Consider the following 20,087-nt stretch of genomic DNA (forward strand, 5'->3'; position numbering starts at 1 on the left):
GACAAACGGAGGCACGGTGTACGTTTCCATGGTAATTACTGACGTGGCCCCTGGTGGAGGTCGGTTTATTGCATGACGTTCGTGCACCTGTTTTGTTTGAGGTTGAAGCGATGACTGTGACTAAGCTTCAGTCGGATGAAACCAATAAACACAATGATGTTCTACTCACTTGTAGAACATGTTGTTACCTACTTGTTATTAGTGACATGGCACAAAAATACACGTTAGATCAGTATTGCTGCACTTTAGTGGTGTTTTTAGAAGAGTAAAATAAGAAAAAGAGCTTAAGACATTGGTGGCTGATGCTGACAGCTATAAACCGTCCAGACCCAGGAAGACGTCTCCAGCTCTCCTGCTGGTCCTCCTACTGCTCCTCGGGTCTTCTACTGGTCCTCCTACTGGTCCTCAAGTCTCCTACTGGTCCTCGGGTCCTCTACTGGTCCTCCTACTGGTCCTCGGGTCCTTTACTGGTCCTCCTACTGGTCCTCGGGTCTTCTACTGGTCCTCCTACTGGTGCTCGAGTCTCCAACTGGTCCTCAGATCTCCTACTGGTCTTTAAGTCTCCTACTGGTCCCCAGGTCTTCTACTGGTCTTCAGGAAATTATATGACAGATGGATGAAAAAGATGTCCCAGAGGCACATGATCCTGTAAAGAAGCTAAATTATTTTACAAACCATGTAACAGTTGCATCTTCATTCTCTGTCAAAGTTGAGTGAAGCTGCAGCAGGTTGAGTCACGTTAACACATCCAGTCTGTGTCTGCGCACGTTCTACTTATTGATTTTACTTCAAATCATTTCAGGCAGAAAATTAAAATACAAGGTTTGATCATGAAACCTTTCCATTAGTGTGTGTGTGTGTGTGTGTGTGTGTGTGTGTGTGTGTGTGCATTATAACCCTGCAGGGACCTATTATTGTGCTGTCAACAAACTGCAAAGCCTCATGGGTAATAGATGAGGTGTTTTCCAGCAGCGTGTCGGTAGCTGCCAGCACACACACACGCACGCACGCACGCACACACACACACACACACACACACACACACACACATACGCACGCACGCACACACACACACACACACACACACACACACACACACACACACACACACACACACACACACACACACACACATACAGGTGATGTGAGGCTCAGTGCTGCGGCTTTCTCTGCAGCTCAGACGTCTTCTTTATTCCTTCCTTCCTTCCTTCCTTCGTTCCTTCCTTCCTTCCTTCCTTCCTTCCTTCCTTCCTTCCTTCCTTCCTTCCTTCCTTCCTTCCTTCCTTCCTTCCTTCCTTCCTTCCTTCGTGTTCCTTCTTCATTCGTCCATTTTTATTTTCTCCTCCTCTGCCATTTTGAATGTCTTATGTTTCTTTCTACATTTCTTTCCTATATTGACTTGTTCCTTATATCCACTTCCTCTATTGAACAGCTGTACTTCCCCTTTTCTTTTGCTCATCTTGCTTTTCTTGCCATTGATTCGTTTCCTTCCTCTCATCTTTTATTTTACTTTCTCAGTCCTGTTTCTTTTCCCCCCAGTCTATGTTGTGTATTTTCTTTTTGCTGAATTTCTTTCCTGCTCCCTTCTCTCAGGTATATTTTTTGTTTTGTTTTTATTCCAGCTCTCACTTTATTTTCTATTAATTTAAGCTTGTTGTCTTTTTTTCATGTCTCTTACGTTGATGCCTCAGTTCTTCTGATTTTCAGTTCTTTCTGATTTTCAGGCAGAGACTCAACCTACATGTTCACGTTTTGGACACACATGAAATGTAGAAAAGTATTTTGTGATTTTGTAGTAACAACAAAATGTTGAATAACAGAATCTTTAACTGCACATTTATTCATTTTATCAATGACAGATTCAAGCAGCTGCTGCGATTTCCTGCTTCTTATATAACGTTGTTTGCTCTCCTCGAACTCCCACATGAAGCAAAACAGACAGAAAATGTGTGGGAAGCTGCAGGTTTGAAGTTTTGTCTCTGCTTTAAAAACATACTGGAGATTTTAGCTGATGAATGAAGAACAGAGTCAAAGCACAAATCGCTGCATTGTGAGAAACTCTAATCGATGAAAGCATTTCAGGATCAGACTTTCACCAGACTTTCACCACAGCAAGATGTCGAGGCTAAACTTTGACTTGTATTGAAGAACTACACTAGAAATGCACCGTAGTATTAGTACTTCACCGTAGTATTGATAGTACAGTGTCAGTGTTACTCTGTAGTGTTTTTAAGTAGCAGGTTCCATCCTCGTTTCCAGCTCTGAACCCTCCTGCTCCTTCTGTTGAGGACATAGTTTGCAGGTTTTCATTGAAAGCCATCGTCGTCGCTGACGTCTAGTCTCACTGCCCCCCGGCATCGTTACCACGGCAACCAACCCATCGGTTTCTGGGCCAAACGGGCTAGATGCACGCAGTTTATTCAACTTCACTCTGATTTGTATTCACACACTGGCTTGTGTCAGGAGTCATTGCGCTGCTGCAGGGTCTAATCCCTGCCTTGCCTGAAGGCGTCTCATCAAAAGTGCTGTTTGCTCTTGGTTTTCTTCCTCTGGGCCACAGTTTTACACTGTTTTCATGTAAATCTTTCCTTAACGCATTATTTCATGGCTTTGTCACTTTTTGCCTTTAAAGCCAAGTTTCCTTAGGAAACGCTCAAACGCAGTTACAGCCTGACCAAAGATACAAAGACAAAGAATAAGTGCAAAGCAACGTGTCAAAACAAAGAGGAAACGTAAAATGATAATGTTGCTCTGCATCTGTTCTGTTCAGCTCATGAACCCACTGATATTCTGATGAGAAACCTAATTAAAGTGCTTCCTGAGAAAACAAATGTCACACACTGCAGTGCGAGTCCCCAGGTCAAGGAATTATTCCATCAGAACACTTTCTATTTTCCATTTAATTAATCCCATATTCCTCATCTCCACAATGCGTCATGGTCATTGTGAAATCACAGAGCCGTGAGACGAAGCTCCGCCACCTTCCTGCACTGACCATCTAAGCACCACACTCGTGCTCCACTAACTTACCAAGAAGAGCAGCAGAGAAATCAATAAGATGCAGGAAATAAGATCCAATTTACAGCCAAATTTAAAAGTGATCATTGTTTTACTAAAACTTAAAACCATATAATCTGTGTTTAATTAATGCAACAAGACAAGCTTTATAAAAAAAATCTTTATTGATCGTTTTTCATCCATCCTGGTCTCATTCCATAATATTTTCTCTCTTGTTCTTATAAAAAGCTGAATATTTACATCCTCTTGTATTTACAGTATTTTACATGATTACATCTCTACAGAGTCTCACACCTGCAAAGGTCAACGTTCCTCGAAAACCACCTGTTGCCGGGCAAAATATCACCCAGATCTCTGGCTATTGGCTGGAGGCGTTGCCTGGCAACAGCAGGTTATCAGATTAATATCTGTTAAGTTGACGTTTTCAATTATGAATGTGTTTAATATTTCAGCAGCAGAAGAAAACATGTTAAGTGACCCTTTAGAGGAGGAATCAGATTTAAAACATCCGACAAACAGATCTGACTGAATGGATGCCAAGACATTTTTAAACATGTAACTAAAATAAATGAATTTTCCTTCTGGAAGGTTTCATGGCATAGATTTTCATGTCAGGGTTTAAAGTTATTATCTGAATTGAGTAATCTGCCAATAACGATTTATAAATGTACTAATAAAATGATATTTATATAAAAGTAACTGTCTTTAAACCTTTTGTCCAATCACCAATTGGTAATTGGACATTATGGATTTTTTGTTTAAATGCTGTAACATGTTTTAATCCTCTGCAGATTAAACGATGGTTTGTTGTAACAGGTGCAAACAGCTTCGCAGTTGTTCTATGAAACCGTGGTTTCCACCTTCAATAACACTAACACAATACTTGTGCTGACTAACTTACTGGAAAAACAGAATTCACCAGTGGAACCAGTGGCTACAGCACGTTACAGTAACAGGCCTGAAACAGACGCTCAGTCTGAGCCAGAAACGGGCAAAGACACTTCTGCTCATAAAGACTATACTGGATCCGCTCACATTGGTTTCGTGTCTGCCTCTAAACGTTGCACGTGTCTCCGGCCGCCATCATTTGGTTCGTGTGGGTTGGTTGGTTGGTTGGTTGAGGCGAGTCCTCGTTGGTTCAGCAGCATTAAAGTAAATCATTCATGGTCTCTTCCGTCAGAAGCCTCCGTGCTTTTGTCCAGCTCACATTCACCTGGAGCTGAATGCCTCTGGGAACCTCACTGTGTCCACGTGTCTCTGCACTGGAACATTCACATCCGTGTGTCGGAAAAGCTGGAAACCGCCACGACTTTGGTCAGAACTAAGTCAGAGTGTGTGAGAGCGGACGAGTGCTCAAAAGCAAAGCGTCCTCCTCAGTCGCTCTCCTTCCTCTTGTCGTCCAGGTCAAAGTCCAGCACCAACAGTTTGGTTTCCTCCGTCCCGTTCCTGCTGCCGGCGGCGCACACCAGCCGCGTGTCGGACGCTCGGATCCGCCACACGACGCCACCTTTGGAAGAGGAGTGGATGGGATCAGTCGTGTGTGTGGGTTCATCCGCCGTCAGAGCAGCAGCTGAGACACGTTCTGCCCCGAGGCAGGAATTAGCTTCAAGTTCTGACATATTCTCATCAACATGTTATGTAAGTGTCTGAGTATCAGCACAGTCAATGAACCCAGGATACCGTAACCATGGTAACGACGCCTCTGTTGTTCACCCAGTTCACTGACCTGACCCGCGGCTCTGCAGCGCCACCACGTCCCTCAGCCAGGCTCCGGTCCTCAGGTCCCACAGCTTGACCGTCCCGTCGTCTGAGCTCGACAGAACCAGGCCTCTGCAGAACTGGAGGCACGTCACCGCTGACTGGTGCTTGTTAGGACCTGAGATGAGCATCATCATCATCATCATCATCATCATCATCATCACGTGACCTCCAACCAGCAGCTATGCTCGTCCTCCGCACTCCGACGCCCCTCTCGTCTCACCTTGCAGCGTGTGGAGGCACTGGCCCGTCCGGACGTCCCACACCCGGACCGTGGAGTCTGCGTTCCCCGACACCAGGATGTTGTCCCGCAGCTCCATGCCGCTGGTGAGGGACTGGTGGCCGGTCAACGTGTGGACACATCCACCTGAGGGAGACGCGTCCGCAGGTGGAATTATAACGGATCCAATGTTAATCAGATCTGAACCATTTTAAAATCTACAAATTATGGTGATGATGGGAATGAATGTGTCAGTCAGATTTTTGTACCTGTCTCTGCATCCCACACTCGGATTGACGTGTCCAGGGAGCCGCTCACCACAAACACGCCGTCAAACTGCGAAGACAAAGCAAAGGTCCGGGTTCCTCTCAAATGTCAGGTTCTTCACGGCCCGGGCCCAGTAGAACCCAGTGCTGTGCTCACCTGTAGCGAGTACACTCTGTTGGTGTGTCCCTGCAGTGTATGCAGACACGCCTCCGTCTCAGGGTCCCACACCTTCACCATGTAGTCGTAGCCCCCGGACACCACCCGGCGCCCGTCGTACTGGACGCAGCGCACCGCCGCCATGTGGCCCGTCAGCACGTGCTCGCAGCGGCCCGACGACACGTCCCACACTCGCAGCGTGGTGTCCCGAGAGCCCGACACCACCCTGAGGCAGACGGAGGACAGTCAGTGTTTGTGGTCCGTAGGCCAGTCCCACAGCGCGTCCTTTGTTTACACAGTAAATATGCAAACGTTCACCAGTGTGTGTCCATCACCAGCGCCTGTGTGTGTGTGTGTGTGTGTGTGTGTGTGTGTGTGTGTGTGTGTGTGTGTGTGTGTGTGTGTGTGTGCGCGCGCAGGGTCAGTCACCATCGTCTAATACCTGGTGCCTACACAAAGTTGTTGGGATGTTTGAATTAAATGGTTACCATGGAGACATGCAGGCTGTGCTTCGTCAGATATTAGAGTAAAAGTCGAATGTGTGTCTGACTGGTTGTCATGGAGACATCGGTGTTCTGTATGGTTGTCATGGAGATGAGAGCGTGTGCGTGTCCATGGGAGAACGTTACCGGTTGCCGTGGAGGTGCATGCAGCGCACCGTGGACGTGTGTCCGTACAGCGTGTGGACGCAGTCTCCGCCCTCGGCGTCCCACACGCGCAGCGTGCGGTCGGTGGAGCCGCTGATCACGGTGGCGGCCGTCATCTCGCTGCACCACACGCCGCCCGTGTGACCCGTCAACGTCCGCAGGCACTAAGTGACAAGCAAAGCATGTTGTCAGGAGCCCGTTGCACCCGTTTAGCCTGAGCTTAGTGCTGAGAGTTAACGCAAAGCTAAACTAAAAAGCAAAGACGACAAATGACCCAAACTAAAACGTGGCGTCGGCTTTTCTGAAATTCAAGGTTTTCTGTGAATGGGAACGTGTCGAACAAATGCAGAATATTTGTTCCATTTTCACAACTGCCCTCGAAGGACAAACGGACGGGGGGCGGGTAGTTTCACCTTGAAGGTGTTATTGTGATGGTGGTTGCTGTGGCAACCGAGGAAAACTTTGCCTTGGCAACTGTTGCAAAGGCTGCAGAGGAAGATGTTGCAGCTGCAGCTCACGCAGCAGGACTCACGCCAGCGATCTATCTGATCAGAACATGAAAACGCTAATACACTGGCAGCTGAGAGAGGTGATGAATGTAAAAACACTGTTGCGCTTGTACAGAACCGTCAGTACAATGCGTTCATGCATGAGAAGAGAACCTGGCCTCAGGTCCTGCTGATAAAGATCAGCTAATCAGACTGAGACAAGAGGAAACACAGGTCTGATCATTCCTGCAGGATACACACCAGGGTGTGTTGTTTTTCTTTCCAACAGGAAGATCCCCCCCCCACACACACAGGCAGGTCTGAACTGAAGAGAAAGCAGGTGTGTCCAGTTGAAGAATGTTCTACTGAAACCAGGTACAGACAATGAGCCGTGTGTGTGGTTAAAACATAACAGACGTAAACATTACACTCGTCTAGGAATGGAACCTTTCACCAAACTGATGGTTATGTCACACAGACACACACGTGTGTCGTTTGATTGAATGAGCCACAGCTCACATTCATTCACATCTAAACATAATGGCTCCAGTTCCGTATCTCCAGAACTAATGTCTGTGAGGCAAATCCATAACCTAAAAGGTTGTTGCCGTTTCCGTTCACATCCAAAATCTAAATAGTGCAATAAAGGATCTCAGCACTCTAATGAAGTCAGTTTAGATGGAGCTTCACATTTTGCTTGGTAGGATTCTTTAATGCGGCTCTATTTCTGTGAAACTGGTGAAAAACCTCTTGTGCTGTGTCTTATATCATACAGACCTTAATGTCTTTGTATGTTGGACAATTGCTGAAATAATGAGTAAATATTCACAGCTTAAATATAAAATATGACTAATAGACTTTCCAAATAATAAGTGAAAGTTTGATTTCTCCCTGCTCCACACACACACACACACACACACACACACACACACACACACACACACACACACACACACACACACACACACACACACACACACACACACACACACACACACACACACACACACACACACACACACACACACACACACACACACACACACCTTGCCGCTGACGGCCGACCACACTTTGAGGGTGTTGTCGTCGGAGCCGCTGACGATCAGGTCTCCGCTGAACTGGAGGCAGGTGATGACGTGGTCGTCGTGGCCTTTCAGCACCTGCAGACAGAGACGCAGGCGTCAGGACGCGGCGGCGGCCGCTCGGCGCGACGGCGGCGGTGTCTGCTCACCATGGGCTCCCGCGCGTCGCCCTTCCTCCAGTTGGTTTCGATGCAGTGCTGCCTGATGAAGGCAGACTTCCACGGACTGACTGCAGCGACTGGCCGTGCACACTTCACACGAAGAGACACACACTCTGATATACCTAGAAACACAACAAGGGACAAACATCAGGTCACTGACTGGACCAGGACTGAAGGCCTGAGCTCCGTTTGTCCAGTTCTAAGCTGGGGTTCGAGCCCTCAGCCTCCAGTAGCTCCGCTGTGCAGCATGGACAGAGCCGCTCCAGCATTGTGACTGCCTGTTGCTCCCTGCACCCTGACAGCTCCGGCTGCTGGGCCTCATTAGCATGGCTGTGGCGCGGCGCTAACCGGCGGCCTCATTGGTATGGCTGCTCCGTGCCGGCAGTAAATCTCGGCTGACTGGCAGGAAGCCCAGAGAGAAAGGCTCGCACCGAGCCCCTGCATTGCGCTGAACGGAGGAGGAGCGAGCGGCCGCGTGCTCCGTCGCGTGTTCCTCCCAGGCTGCAAAGCTCAACACAGCTCCGGCTCCACAGGCTGAACCACCACCACAGGACACGCAGCGAGGCTGCTCACGTTCAGCGTCACAGAGTGGGGAAGTTTGCATCCACACGCCTGCACGGCTCTGCCTCCAACAGAATGACATCACCCGTCCTTCGACGCTTCATTGGCTGCTGCTGAGTTCCGCATCAGGTTTAAATTTTAATGTTTGCTTTCAAGGCGGCCCACGGCACTGCACCTGTATAATTGAATGATCCTATTGAGCCGTATGCACCTAGACGCTGGCTGCGCTCTGCTAATCATTGTCTGCCTCCCAGCACTGAGCGCTGGGGTGAACGTGCATCCACAGCATGGAACTCCGTACCACTGGAGATCAGGCCGTCCTCCCTTTATTTCTTTTCAGCGCCTTGGTCAACTGTCTGTTGGTGTTATATAATAAAGCATTGATTGATTGACGATATGGACCCTGAAGGTGACGTGTTCCTGCTATGACAAACATGATGTGTGTGGTCTGTTGAGTCCATCCCTCACACACTGCTCTGACCACAGACCCACCACATGTGGGTAATCTCTGCTTAGGACGCAATGACCGCTTCTTTTGGGACAACATCTGTTAAACGCTGGGGTCCGGCTCATTCAGGAACCATGGTTTAACGACGAAGCTCCAGTTTTACCACAACGTCAAACACACGGGAAGGAGTAAAAGCAGCCGAGGTTTACCTTCCTCCCGGCACTTCTCCCTCCACAGCAGGTTGTCCTCGGCCAGGATCCTCCAGTAGCGGCAGGTCTGCGCCGCCTGCAGCAGGTCTCTGGGAGCCAGGAAGGTGAGCACGTACAGGGCCAGCTGCAGGAGCATGGAGAGAGTGAGTGACGGCGCCGCGCTGGCGTGCGGCCGCAGCGCTGCGTGATCCCACCTCTTTGGGCAGCAGCGAGATGAAGTCTCTCTGGAACTGGGGCTCGATGACCTGCATCACGTGCTTCACCTGACTGTTCTCACACCTGTCGATCAACTCGTCCAGAGCCAGGAGCCTCTCCGGGCCGCTCCACATCTAGGGGGACAGGCGGGCGATGAGGCCGGCGTGGCCACAGGGTCGACGTGTGTGCAGCGGAGCGTTACCTGGAAGGTGTGAAGCCAGTCCTGCAGGCCGGAGGGGGGGGGGCCCGAGGTGACCCGCCGCCGCTGAGCCGAATGCCCATTGGCCAGCCGCAGGTCGCCGAACGTGGTGGGCGTGGCCTGGACCAGAGCAGACGGACTGGACGGGAGGGGGGAGGAAACAGTTGTTAGACACAGTATCTGCGAAAAAAACTAATAATCACCAAAGACGATAGGTCAAAACATGAGAAACTCAACATCTGTAAGAGAAACTGCTCTGGAGCTAAAACCCGTCTGAACCATGAGAAACTAAACATCTGTAAGAGAAACTGCTCTGGAGCTAAAACCCGTCTGAACCATGAGAAACTAAACATCTGTAAGAGAAACTGCTCTGGAGCTAAAACCCGTCTGAACCAACAGCCAGCGAGACAGACCGACTCTTACCTGAGGAACCCGCTGCCTTTGCAGTGCTTCTTCCCTGAAGGGAACGGTCGACCATCTGGACCATGATCCAACTTCCTCTTCATCTACGGTTTAAGGACAGAGAGCCTGCGTCAAGCTAGCAACTCATGGAATCACAGCAGGAGCCTTCAAACGGAGAGACGAATGAGCTCAAACTGGTCTTTTAGTCTGACTTTAACTGGAACAGCTTTTACACCTAAGACTGAAACCCATTCAATCAACGCACTGGAGCTGCTCGTTAGCTGGTTCTGTGTGACACGCACCAACCCATAAATCCATGAGTTGGTGGAAAAGCCATCTGCTAATGTGTGACCAACGACTTGGATCCGTCCAAAACCCAAACAGAAGCAAAACTACAAAGATTTGCCAAATTTTACAAGCACTGACACTAAAAGAGAAAATGAAGCGGGAAAAAAATCCAATCCAACAGTTTCCTTCCATTTCCTGATTTAATCAAACTGTTTCTGTCCAGAAGTGGAGTCACGTGGAACTGCACATGTTATTGTGGCCTGTGGAGGAAACGTTCCAGAGATCCTTGGAATGTTTGTGGGTCTGTGATGTTTCTGTGGTCACAAAGGGACAGAAAATGTCCCCAACAGTTGCTGCAGCCTCCTGATCAGCGCTAACGCTAACGCGCTACAACCGACACGCTGGGAACCGCCTCCCTCTGTGAATGGAGCAGGAATGCAGGGAATTGGGAGAATGTCGCCGGTGCAGCACTGGTCGAAAATAGAGCAGCACACGCTCACACACACACACACACACACACACACACACACACACACACACACACACACACACACACACACACACACACACACACACACACACACACACACACACACACACACACACACACACACACACACACACAGTCTGCGTTCTAACGTCGGCCCGATAACGCTCTGTCCTCAGCCATGATTTCAGCTCCAGACTCATAATCTGCTCTTCATTTTCTGACTCCCCCTCAGCGTCAGCAGCTTTTAATAGCAGATGTCGCGTCTGTGTGGATTTCATTAAGCCAAAAACAAAACTTGCCTCAGCTTCTTCGTTTGACTGTGAACCCCTGAATGATTCTAATGTGACGCATCACTGATACTGATGACATTTTATTTTTGTAGAAATCTGCAGACTACATTTAAAGGTACATTACTATAATGAGATTCAGTGTTTTTAACCAGATAAGGATCTTCTTTGCTTTAAACAAATCTAATTCCTTCTTAACTTCACTGTTTCATTTTATTTTTGTTTTATTATTACATCAGCCTGTCACAACGTTAAAAAGTTCTGTGTTTCTTGTTCAGCGCATTTAAGTATAACAAACAGTGACAGGTCGAGTCTGATTAAAGGTTCATCTGATGCACTTATGTGGTTACACACATTCACATTTGTCTAGTTTTACACCAGACAAACACACTGGCCGTTTTCCTCGGAGTCCGAGCATCAGTCCGCAGCAGAGCAGCGACGCCCTCGTCTCAGGGAACGTCCGCCTGCAGCTGGAAGACGATCACGGACATGTCCACGCGCCGAGGCAGAAGGAGCCCACTGTGCTCCGTCACGAGCCGGACACGGACGCGTCACACGCGAAGGTCGCATTAACGAGGAAGCGTTATTCTAATTAACAGAGTCGCTGTCCGACGAGGAAACGCCGCTCACGTTACGGCTGCAGGGAATAGTTTCAGTGTCCCGGTTCCGCAATGACACACACACACACACACACACACACACACACACACACACACACACACACACACACACGAGGCTTTTCCGCTGTCAGGGAGAAACGCCTCGTCATCCCGGTGCCGCACGAGCCCGACAACCTTCACGTTCACCGAACGGAACCGAGCCGCCATTTATTACCGATACTCACTTTGTAGAAGATGAGCTTCAAGGTGCCGTAGAACCCCATGTCTGTCCGTGTCCGGTGGGTGGAAATGTGACAACAACTACAAACCTAATTCAGACCGATTAAACCCCGAAATCCATAAAAGGGACATCCGACAAACAGACACCTAACGTCAACAATCCATGCGGCTCGACGTCTCCGTCGATGCGGAGGATGGATCGATCCGTCCGAGCGGAGCTCGCGCTGCTGCTCCGGGACTGTACTGAGAACAGGCTCAGGCTCTCTCTCCCTCTCTCTGTTGACGCTCTATGACGCTCGACCTTCACAGCGGGAACACGTAGGGACATGCCCAGAGAGAGAGAGCGAGGGGGGGGCGAGAGAGAGAGAGAGGGGAGGGGAAGAGAGAGAGAGAGAGTGTGTGTGTGTGTGTGTGTGGGGGGGGGGGGGCGAGAGAGAGAGAGAGAGAGTGTGTGTGTGTGGGGGGGGGGGCGAGAGAGAGAGAGAGAGGGGAGGGGGAAGAGAGAGAGAGAGAGAGAGAGAGAGAGAGAGAGAGAGAGGGGGGGGGGGGGGGAGAGAAAGGGAGAGAGCGAGCGAGCTAGGGAGTAGATTAGAACTAGGGAGGAGGTGTGTGAGGAGCTGAGCAGCATCATGTGGACGTTCTGTATCAGACAGTCAGACATGCAGCTGAGACCAGCAGCCGCTAACATTAGCGTGCAGCCTGACTGAACTGGACAGCGTCTGGAGCTCGTCTCACCTCCACCAGTGAGACGTGCTCATCAGCCTCAGACGCTGCTCCGTGCTGCTGGAGGTCAGCGCTTTCTCACAGCTGATTGACCCGCGGGTCGTCACGCCAACACTCCCACAGGCCGTTAAGCGTTCAGGAGGGGGAGGGGGAGAACGGACCCCCCCACCTGGTCCTGCTGGTCTCTAACTGGTTCCCCTTCTCGTTCCCAGTACACCTCAGCGGTAGCGCAGCCAAACCGGCCCAGAGCCGGTTCAGGTTCTGATCTGCGTTTGGAGGAACCGCACAGAACCGGCCGTGACCCGAGGCTTCAGCGCTGCAGCCAACCACAGTGTCTGGACTCGGTGCCGGGTTCGGTTGTGTCACAGTGTGCTTCTAACGTGTGGCCTGAGGCAGGAGGCTCTTTAACCTGAGCTGCTCCACGGAGGCGGTTCCGTTAATCCCTTAAATTCTCACAACGTCCCCTTAAAGATAAAAGCTGCAGGCGGAGCTAGTCACACGCCCCAGAACGGCTCCAAAGAGGATGCAACGCAAGGCAAAGGGTTCTCTGATGCCTGAATGTGACCCAGGTCCAAACGGGCCCGTGTGGGCACCAGCATGCAGCTGATAAAGAACCACTGAAGGAGCCGGACCTTCACTGAACCAATTAAACGCCCTCTGTTGATCCCACAAACACCTTCCAGCCGTTTCCCACTGCTGCCGTCAGTCACTCCTCCGTCCCTGTAATCGTAATGATCCTCACGGTCCTGGTGACCTTTGACCTCTGTAAATCTCCCTGTCAGGGTGACACTCCTTCCTTCCATTGTTCCTCTGACTCCTCCTGTGGTAACTTGTTCCACTGAAGCCTCAGTACTTCGCTCCTTACAGCTCTCAGCCATTTTCCTCTTTCTGTTATTGTAGATGTAAAACATGTGGCAGACATTAAACTTAAATCTGGGTGAACAGATGGTGAACCACATGTGAACGTAAGCTGATCTCACAACAAGAGCAAATAAAAGCACGTCTACTTGTATTTTCCTTTTCTATGTTCCTTACGGCTTCGGCCTCTTTCATCCGCCTGCATTTCTAATTTCACATAGGTTTAGTGTTTTAATCGTGTCCTCCAGCTCTTCTTTGTCTGTTTGCACCCTGTTAATCCTTAAAAGCTCCCTCTGGGGTTCAGAACCAGAATCCGTCCCTCTGACGGCCTTGTAAAACCTGAAACTGCGGGTGAGTCTTTGAAATAAGCGACTGTTGCTCCACACGTTCTGTGTGTCTACGTCTGTAATAATGAGGCTTAGAGAGTGAATTACATCTGTGTGTTTACAGGAAAATAAATACATGGTGCATGTACACGTTTGTGTGTATTTTATCCTTGGAGTTAAGTACTGTCAGACTGTGGAAACCCAGAAACCACTTCAAAGACACAAACACTTCAAACACGAGGCAGATGTGGCCTGTGAGCTGCTAGCGGGATTAGCCTACAAGTGTGTGAAGAATCAATACAGAGCGAAGGATCAGAGGAATGTGTGAAACATTGATTTTCAGCAGGTGATGTTTCATCTCGGACTCGGAGGATGACTGCATACAGTACGTATTCAGTGGAATACAGTAGAGCCGGCTCGTCTTTAGACCCAAGAGCGCTACAACGAACCAGGACCAGGAACTTCATGGGAATTCATTGAAGAAACCAGGCTGGCTCGGTCAGCGGTCCATTTGATATTCAACACCAGTGATACTGGTTGTGAAAAACATTCTAATAATAATAATAATAATAATAATAATAAATGAAAAAACATCCTAACAACAAAAGATAATGATAATAATAATAATAAAACATTGACGGTGATCATTTTGTTTCCTCGTCCATCGCCACAGCCGACCCACAGCCCGGCCTCAAAGCGAGCAGACGGATCCGAGCCCACAGAATCTAAACACAGAGCCCGTGTGTTTCCTGAGGGACAGATTACAGAGGTGCAATGCAGCAAACAACAGGTGCTTTATAAAGCAAATAAACACTCCGGCTGCAGAGCGGAGCGTGTGCCCTCATCAATAATGGATGCAGGCAGTGTAGCGGGGTGTAAGGGACTTAGTGCTCATGTATATTTTAATAAGGGGCTGTGTATGTGTCTAAGCTGCAGATACGGCTGTGATTCAACAGCGACGGCGACCAGGAAGTGAAGGTTGGAGGAAGGAAGAGCATGTGACACATGTACGACTGTAAACGAACTGACCGCTGAAACCAGGAAGAAAACCGGTTTACACTCATTCAGGATCATTAACGTAAAAGTCGTTGACGGCGGATGAAGGGAAAGAGAGTGAAGACAGAGTGGATGTGAGGATGGGGGAGAGAGCAGGGCAGCGGGGGGGAGAGCAGGGCAGCGGGGGGGAGAGACCCCGCGTTTTACTGGCATTCTTCAAGTGTCGCCTTACACTGTAAAACACACCAGGACAGCGCAGCACCTGTTCTTCATTGGGTCCCCGACACACCGCTATAAAGCATTTCTGTCTGGTTGCCATGGTGATGATGCAGACAGAGCCCTCAGAGTAATAGAAAACAAAAGTCCATCCGTACTTCAGCTGTCCAGGTTGAGCCCAGGCCCCTGGATGAGCAGACGGATGCAGGAGGACAACTGGACAACACGGATCCGATCTGAGATCCCAGGTCCAGGATCCGACCCGGGATCGGGATCCGACCCGAGATCCCAGCTCCAGGATCCGACCCGAGATCCCAGGTCCAGGATCCGACCCGGGATCGGGATCCCACGTCCAGGATCCGACCCGGGATCGGGATCCCACCCGAGATCCCAGGTCCAGGATCCGACCCGGGATCGGGATCCCACCCGAGATCCCAGGTCCAGGATCCGACCCGGGATCGGGATCCCACCCGAGATCCCAGGTCCAGGATCCGACCCGGGATCGGGATCCGAGGTCCAGGCAAAACAGTGCTGCTCCATTCAGTATTAATAAGAAGCAAATGGCTCAGTCTTAAAAGACTGTGTATTTATGTAACGACTTATGTAACAACTAACATTAGATTCAGAAAATCCCAAAGAGCTGTAGGACGTTCTAAACGGAGCCATGGGCCCAGATCATCAGTGGGAACTCTCATACACAAGAAGCACAAAGTTTTTCACAATGACACAACACGCTGTTCTCACTTTATGTCAACCCTGTGTTCCCTCTACGTTGGCGCTACGTAAAAGGTGAGAACCAGAACCTGCTGTGAACAGACTGCACTGTAACCAGGACAGCGCAGGTTCAACCCTGTGTCCTGCTGACGAGCAGAAGACTCCAGGAATGCTGCCGCAGCTCGAGGGGAGTGTGTGTGTGTGTGTGTGTGTGTGTGTGGCTGACTCGGCAGGATCCGTGGTTGGACCTAACTGGCTGGAGCGCTGCCCGGTGCAGGAATGTGACCTCGTATGGGGGGTTAATGTATGTATGAGCAGGACAGAGAAGCTTTGCTACACTGGGTCCATTAAAGGAGGAACCGGTTCAGGCTGTTTGAACTGCTACGCGTCACGCAGCGGAGGACGCTCGCTCCATTAGCCGTTAACTAGTCGTGAAGCGGCTGCTTCGCCTGCCTGACGTTAGAGGTCCAGTCACTACCTCCAGCCTGTCAGCCTTCGGCCGCTGATCCGTTAGCGGTGCCGGTCGTGCAGGTGCAGGCTGAAGCACTGCAGGTGTGAGGAGCCGTGACAGGAAGTGATCTCCTGCTCCAACACAAGCTGATGGAAGAGAGACTGAGGGGATGTGTTCACATACCACACATGCCACTGCAGCTCTAATGTGCTTGTGTTCCTGCCAGTCATCTGACCCGGTCCGATCAGCAGCGCGTTATCAAGCAGACTGGCCTCCAGAGAGGAGCATTACACTGTATTAATATAAGGCCTGAGGGCAGTGATCTGGAAACAAATGTGTGGGAGCAGATTAGTGGCTGCTTTCCTCTACGGCATCATGAACCGAGGGTGGAGGTACAACCTGGACACCGTCGTAGGGAGGAGACGGTCAAACCTGGGTCTGTCAGGGATTTCCACTGGTCAGTTAGTGTCATAACGGGTCTAAAACCCTGTGGTAAACGACGGCCTAATGTGTTGGTTCCTGTTCCTGTACGATGCTTTGATTTTAGCTCCACTCCACCTCTGCTCAAGCATTACTGGCATCAGGACGGTCACTTGGCCGACGTACGTATGAACTGATAACTGATTTATTAGCATTTCAGGCAATAGGCCACCGTAAATTTTTAAATATGCTACTGAAATGTGCTGTAATTTAATTTAAGTGACCTTTGAGGGATATTAATTAAATTCCTGTGTGAGAGTGAGACCAGCAGACTTCATGCATAGTGACCCTTGAGAGGAATGTGAGGAATGATGACGGCTGCACATTCCTACACACACCTAAAATCTGTATGCATTCAACAACAATAATTCCCCAAATCCCACTGCCACCATTGGCACCAAGTAAAACAACTGGGACAAACTACTACTTTCTTTCCAGCTGGTCGTCTTCAGCAGCATCTCCCCCTGAGCATCTGATTATACCATCAAGGCTCCTGTGACCTGTCCCAACCTCTGCTCTGCTGTCAGATCAGACCTCACACAGGCAGCAGTTGTTGATCAGCTTGTTTGGAAAGACAACAGAACTGGAGACATGATGGCACCTGAACGCATCACAGGCTCACACCCACAGACCACAAGTCAGCCCTGTTTAGCAAGGTGAAGCTAGATCCATCGAGCGTTTAAACGAATGTGGTGCTTCTACTGCAATAAATTCATTTAACTTCACTTTGCACCTTTGACTTCTAGTACTGGTTCTAAATTAAGCTGATACTAGCTATTTTTACAGGCCTGTTTATCTGGACACTTCTTTAACCTGTGTGCTGTGTCTAAGTGGAGATGAAGCCTGGATCGCGCCACCTGGTGGCTGCATTCTAATAGGATTTATCAGGGTTACAGTCGTTTTTATTACTATAGGTTCATTGGATCTTTATTTTGTTATATTGTGCTGGATCACACTGGGGGAATGATCTTCCATGTGTCATTACCCCACAGTGCGTAGTTATGACACAATCAGCACACACACTTTCCTAAGATAAAAATCAAATCATAAAAACAATTAATGAATTGGTTAATTACCCTTTGTTGTTATTGACATGTTTAGACATTAAAAACTATTTAAGTCAGGAAGGAGAAATCGTCATCAGTTGTACAAGCAGACCTATTATTATTATTATTAGACTAGAAGCAGCTCAGCTAAAGCAGTTCAGGTTTTATTTTTCCTTCAAACCAGTTGGTGCTGGTTCATTGCTGACTTTTGTAGGTTGTCATTCATCCAATAGGACAAAAGCATATTCTTACAGACGTGTGGACCCACTTTCTCCCTTTTTGTAATTAGATTATTAAGAGTTTATATGTATTTTTAATATTGTGTTACTTTACATTTCACCTTTTGGCACATTTCATACCAGCAGCTTCAGCTCAGTAATTAAGACTTAATTAGGAGAATCCGTTCCCATCTTTTGTTGCATCACGGTTTTAATACACGTCTGTGTCCAGCAGCATCCTGGCTTCTTTATGTGACATCATCATCTGCTGCAGCTGGAAAATTCTCCAAAATCTCAGTCTCAGTGCTTTGACCTCACATGTTAGTGAGAATGTGGATTGTTTGGGATCTAGCTTCATGCAGCGCTCTTTATTTTACAGCACAGCTGATCTAATCACATTAATGACACCGGATCACTAGCGTCATCTGATATTTTCTTGTCCGACCTGCTGACACACTTCTGCTTCCGGACAGACCTGCCTCTCTGAACAGGTCTGTTATGTTCATTGTTTTTTTTCTTTGACTGATGCAGCTCGACCATTGCCCTAATGTTCAACAGTCTTACCTGGATCTGCAGCTGGAGTGAGGGTGAGGTCACCTCTGTGCTCTCCTCCTGTTCCTCCTCTCCTTCACAGTTTGCCCTCTGCACCTCTGTGCCTGTTCCCTTTTCCTCCTCCTCTTTTCCATCTACGTCTTCCTCAGTTCGTAGGACTGTATTTGTGACGTGGAGGTGAGCCGTGTCAAACAGCTCAGACGGACAGGACTCGTCCTCGATAGTGACTAGAGCTACTCTGACCTCGTCTTCCTCTTCAAGTCCTCTTCCTCGGTGTAGAGAACAGGCCAGATAAGGAGAGGAGGCGGCGGAGATGGGAGTGTGTCCAACAATGAGATCTCCGTGTGCCTCGTCTTTGGATCCAGCCTCCATCGTTTCCTTCTCCTCTCTCTTTGTGTAGGGAGTTTTTAGTGTTGTGTCCTCCTCCTCTCTTCTTTCCAGATGCTCTTCCTCCATCTCGTGCTTCCTCTGGACACAGCAGACATACAGTAAATAAGCATCTGGTGGCTACACATCACAGTAATTAAAGATACAACAAATCGGCCTTTTTATTATTGATTCGTCTTTAGTAGTTTATTATTAGAACGTAGTGATAATATAACACTTTAAAATGACATCCACTTTACACCAAAACCATAACAAAGCCTCATGTTAGAGATGAACGAACTGTTAACATGACACCTCTCATAAAACGAGCCTCGGTACATGTTTGTACGGTATGTACGCACTGCCTGCTGCCAACTGGAAGCTGGTACTGCTAACTGGTACTGGTGCTGCTAACTGGTACTGCTAACTGGTACTGCTAACTGGTACTGCTAACTGGTACTGGTACTGCTAACTGGTGGCTGGTACTGCTAACTGGTACCGCTAACCTGTAGCTGGTACTGCTAACTGGTACTGCTAACTGGTACTGGTACTGCTAACTGGTGGCTGGTACTGCTAACCTGTAGCTGGTACTGCTAACTGGTACTGCTAACTGGTACTGGTACTGCTAACTGGTCTTTAGACTTTACGGTAGCGCCAGTTGTTGACGCACTTTTCTTGGCGTCATATTTTATTGCACGTCTGGCAACAAATGGTTTTCAAAAATCACAATGAGCCCAGCTGACGTTCATACAGATCCAGTCTTACCGCCGAAGAGCCGAAACCTCCTCCTCCTGATGCGTCGGACTTTAAAGTTTAAACGCCGGGATTGTCGCTTTCTTTGTTTTTCTCTTCTTCGGTACTTTTCTTCACAGAAACCTCGGGTATTTATCTATAAAACGAACTAAGAGTCTCCGAAGCTCACGTCAACGCTTCGCATTCACGTTTTAACTGTTTCCATGACAAAGTGCAGAGGAGACCAAACTTTCTACAGGTTCGTAGGTTTTTTTTTTTCTTTCTTTTGCACATGGAGCTTTGTTTGGCGCCGTTTTATGACGTCACGCGCGAGCTTACGCGCCGCTCCGTGCGTTTCTTCCACAATACAAACCCTGCATTATATAAACATTGAGCTTGTTTTAGTGACTTGTGCTGACGAAAGGTTAATCAATAATACTCATCTTTTATGGCTGTTCCTTTTTTTATTTTCAATTAAGAATCTGCATCTAAGGGGAAATATTATTTTAGGAAAAACACAAATCTCACTATTTGTAAAGTGTCACTTGTCAAAGATTGTTTCCTGCTTTTCTCCTGAGGTGTAGGACTGTTTTGTAAATGTGTCACAGACTAAAAATAAATGTGACAAGCTGCTGTGATCTTCTTGAGATTCACAGTGTTTGTTAAATAGCCACTGTCGGCATTTACAAACATA

General features: G+C 48.6%; 1 protein-coding gene across 2 annotated transcripts; it reads right to left on the reverse strand.

Annotated features, from left to right (window-relative positions):
• Positions 1-3,163: 3,163 nt before the first annotated feature.
• Positions 3,164-19,698, reverse strand: LOC114868214 (F-box/WD repeat-containing protein 7-like). 2 transcript variants are annotated; one of them, XM_029171656.2, is made up of 14 exons: positions 19,427-19,698; positions 18,308-18,763; positions 9,833-9,915; positions 9,413-9,548; positions 9,210-9,344; positions 9,016-9,139; positions 7,786-7,919; positions 7,601-7,714; positions 6,049-6,230; positions 5,420-5,645; positions 5,266-5,332; positions 5,000-5,143; positions 4,745-4,894; positions 3,164-4,525 (listed from the first exon to the last, which is right to left on the reverse strand). In XM_029171656.2, exons 2-14 carry the CDS (start codon positions 18,749-18,751, stop codon positions 4,392-4,394), a joined length of 2,073 nt encoding a protein of 690 aa, XP_029027489.1. In that variant the 5' UTR covers positions 18,752-18,763; positions 19,427-19,698; the 3' UTR covers positions 3,164-4,391. The 2 variants fall into 2 exon arrangements, with proteins under 2 accessions (XP_029027489.1, XP_029027506.1); XM_029171673.3 differs by lacking the exons at positions 18,308-18,763; positions 19,427-19,698 and adding an exon at positions 11,721-11,994.
• Positions 19,699-20,087: the final 389 nt, after the last annotated feature.

This window comes from Betta splendens, chromosome 2 (assembly GCF_900634795.4).
Source record: "Betta splendens chromosome 2, fBetSpl5.4, whole genome shotgun sequence".
NCBI classification, from domain to species: Eukaryota; Metazoa; Chordata; class Actinopteri; order Anabantiformes; family Osphronemidae; genus Betta; species Betta splendens.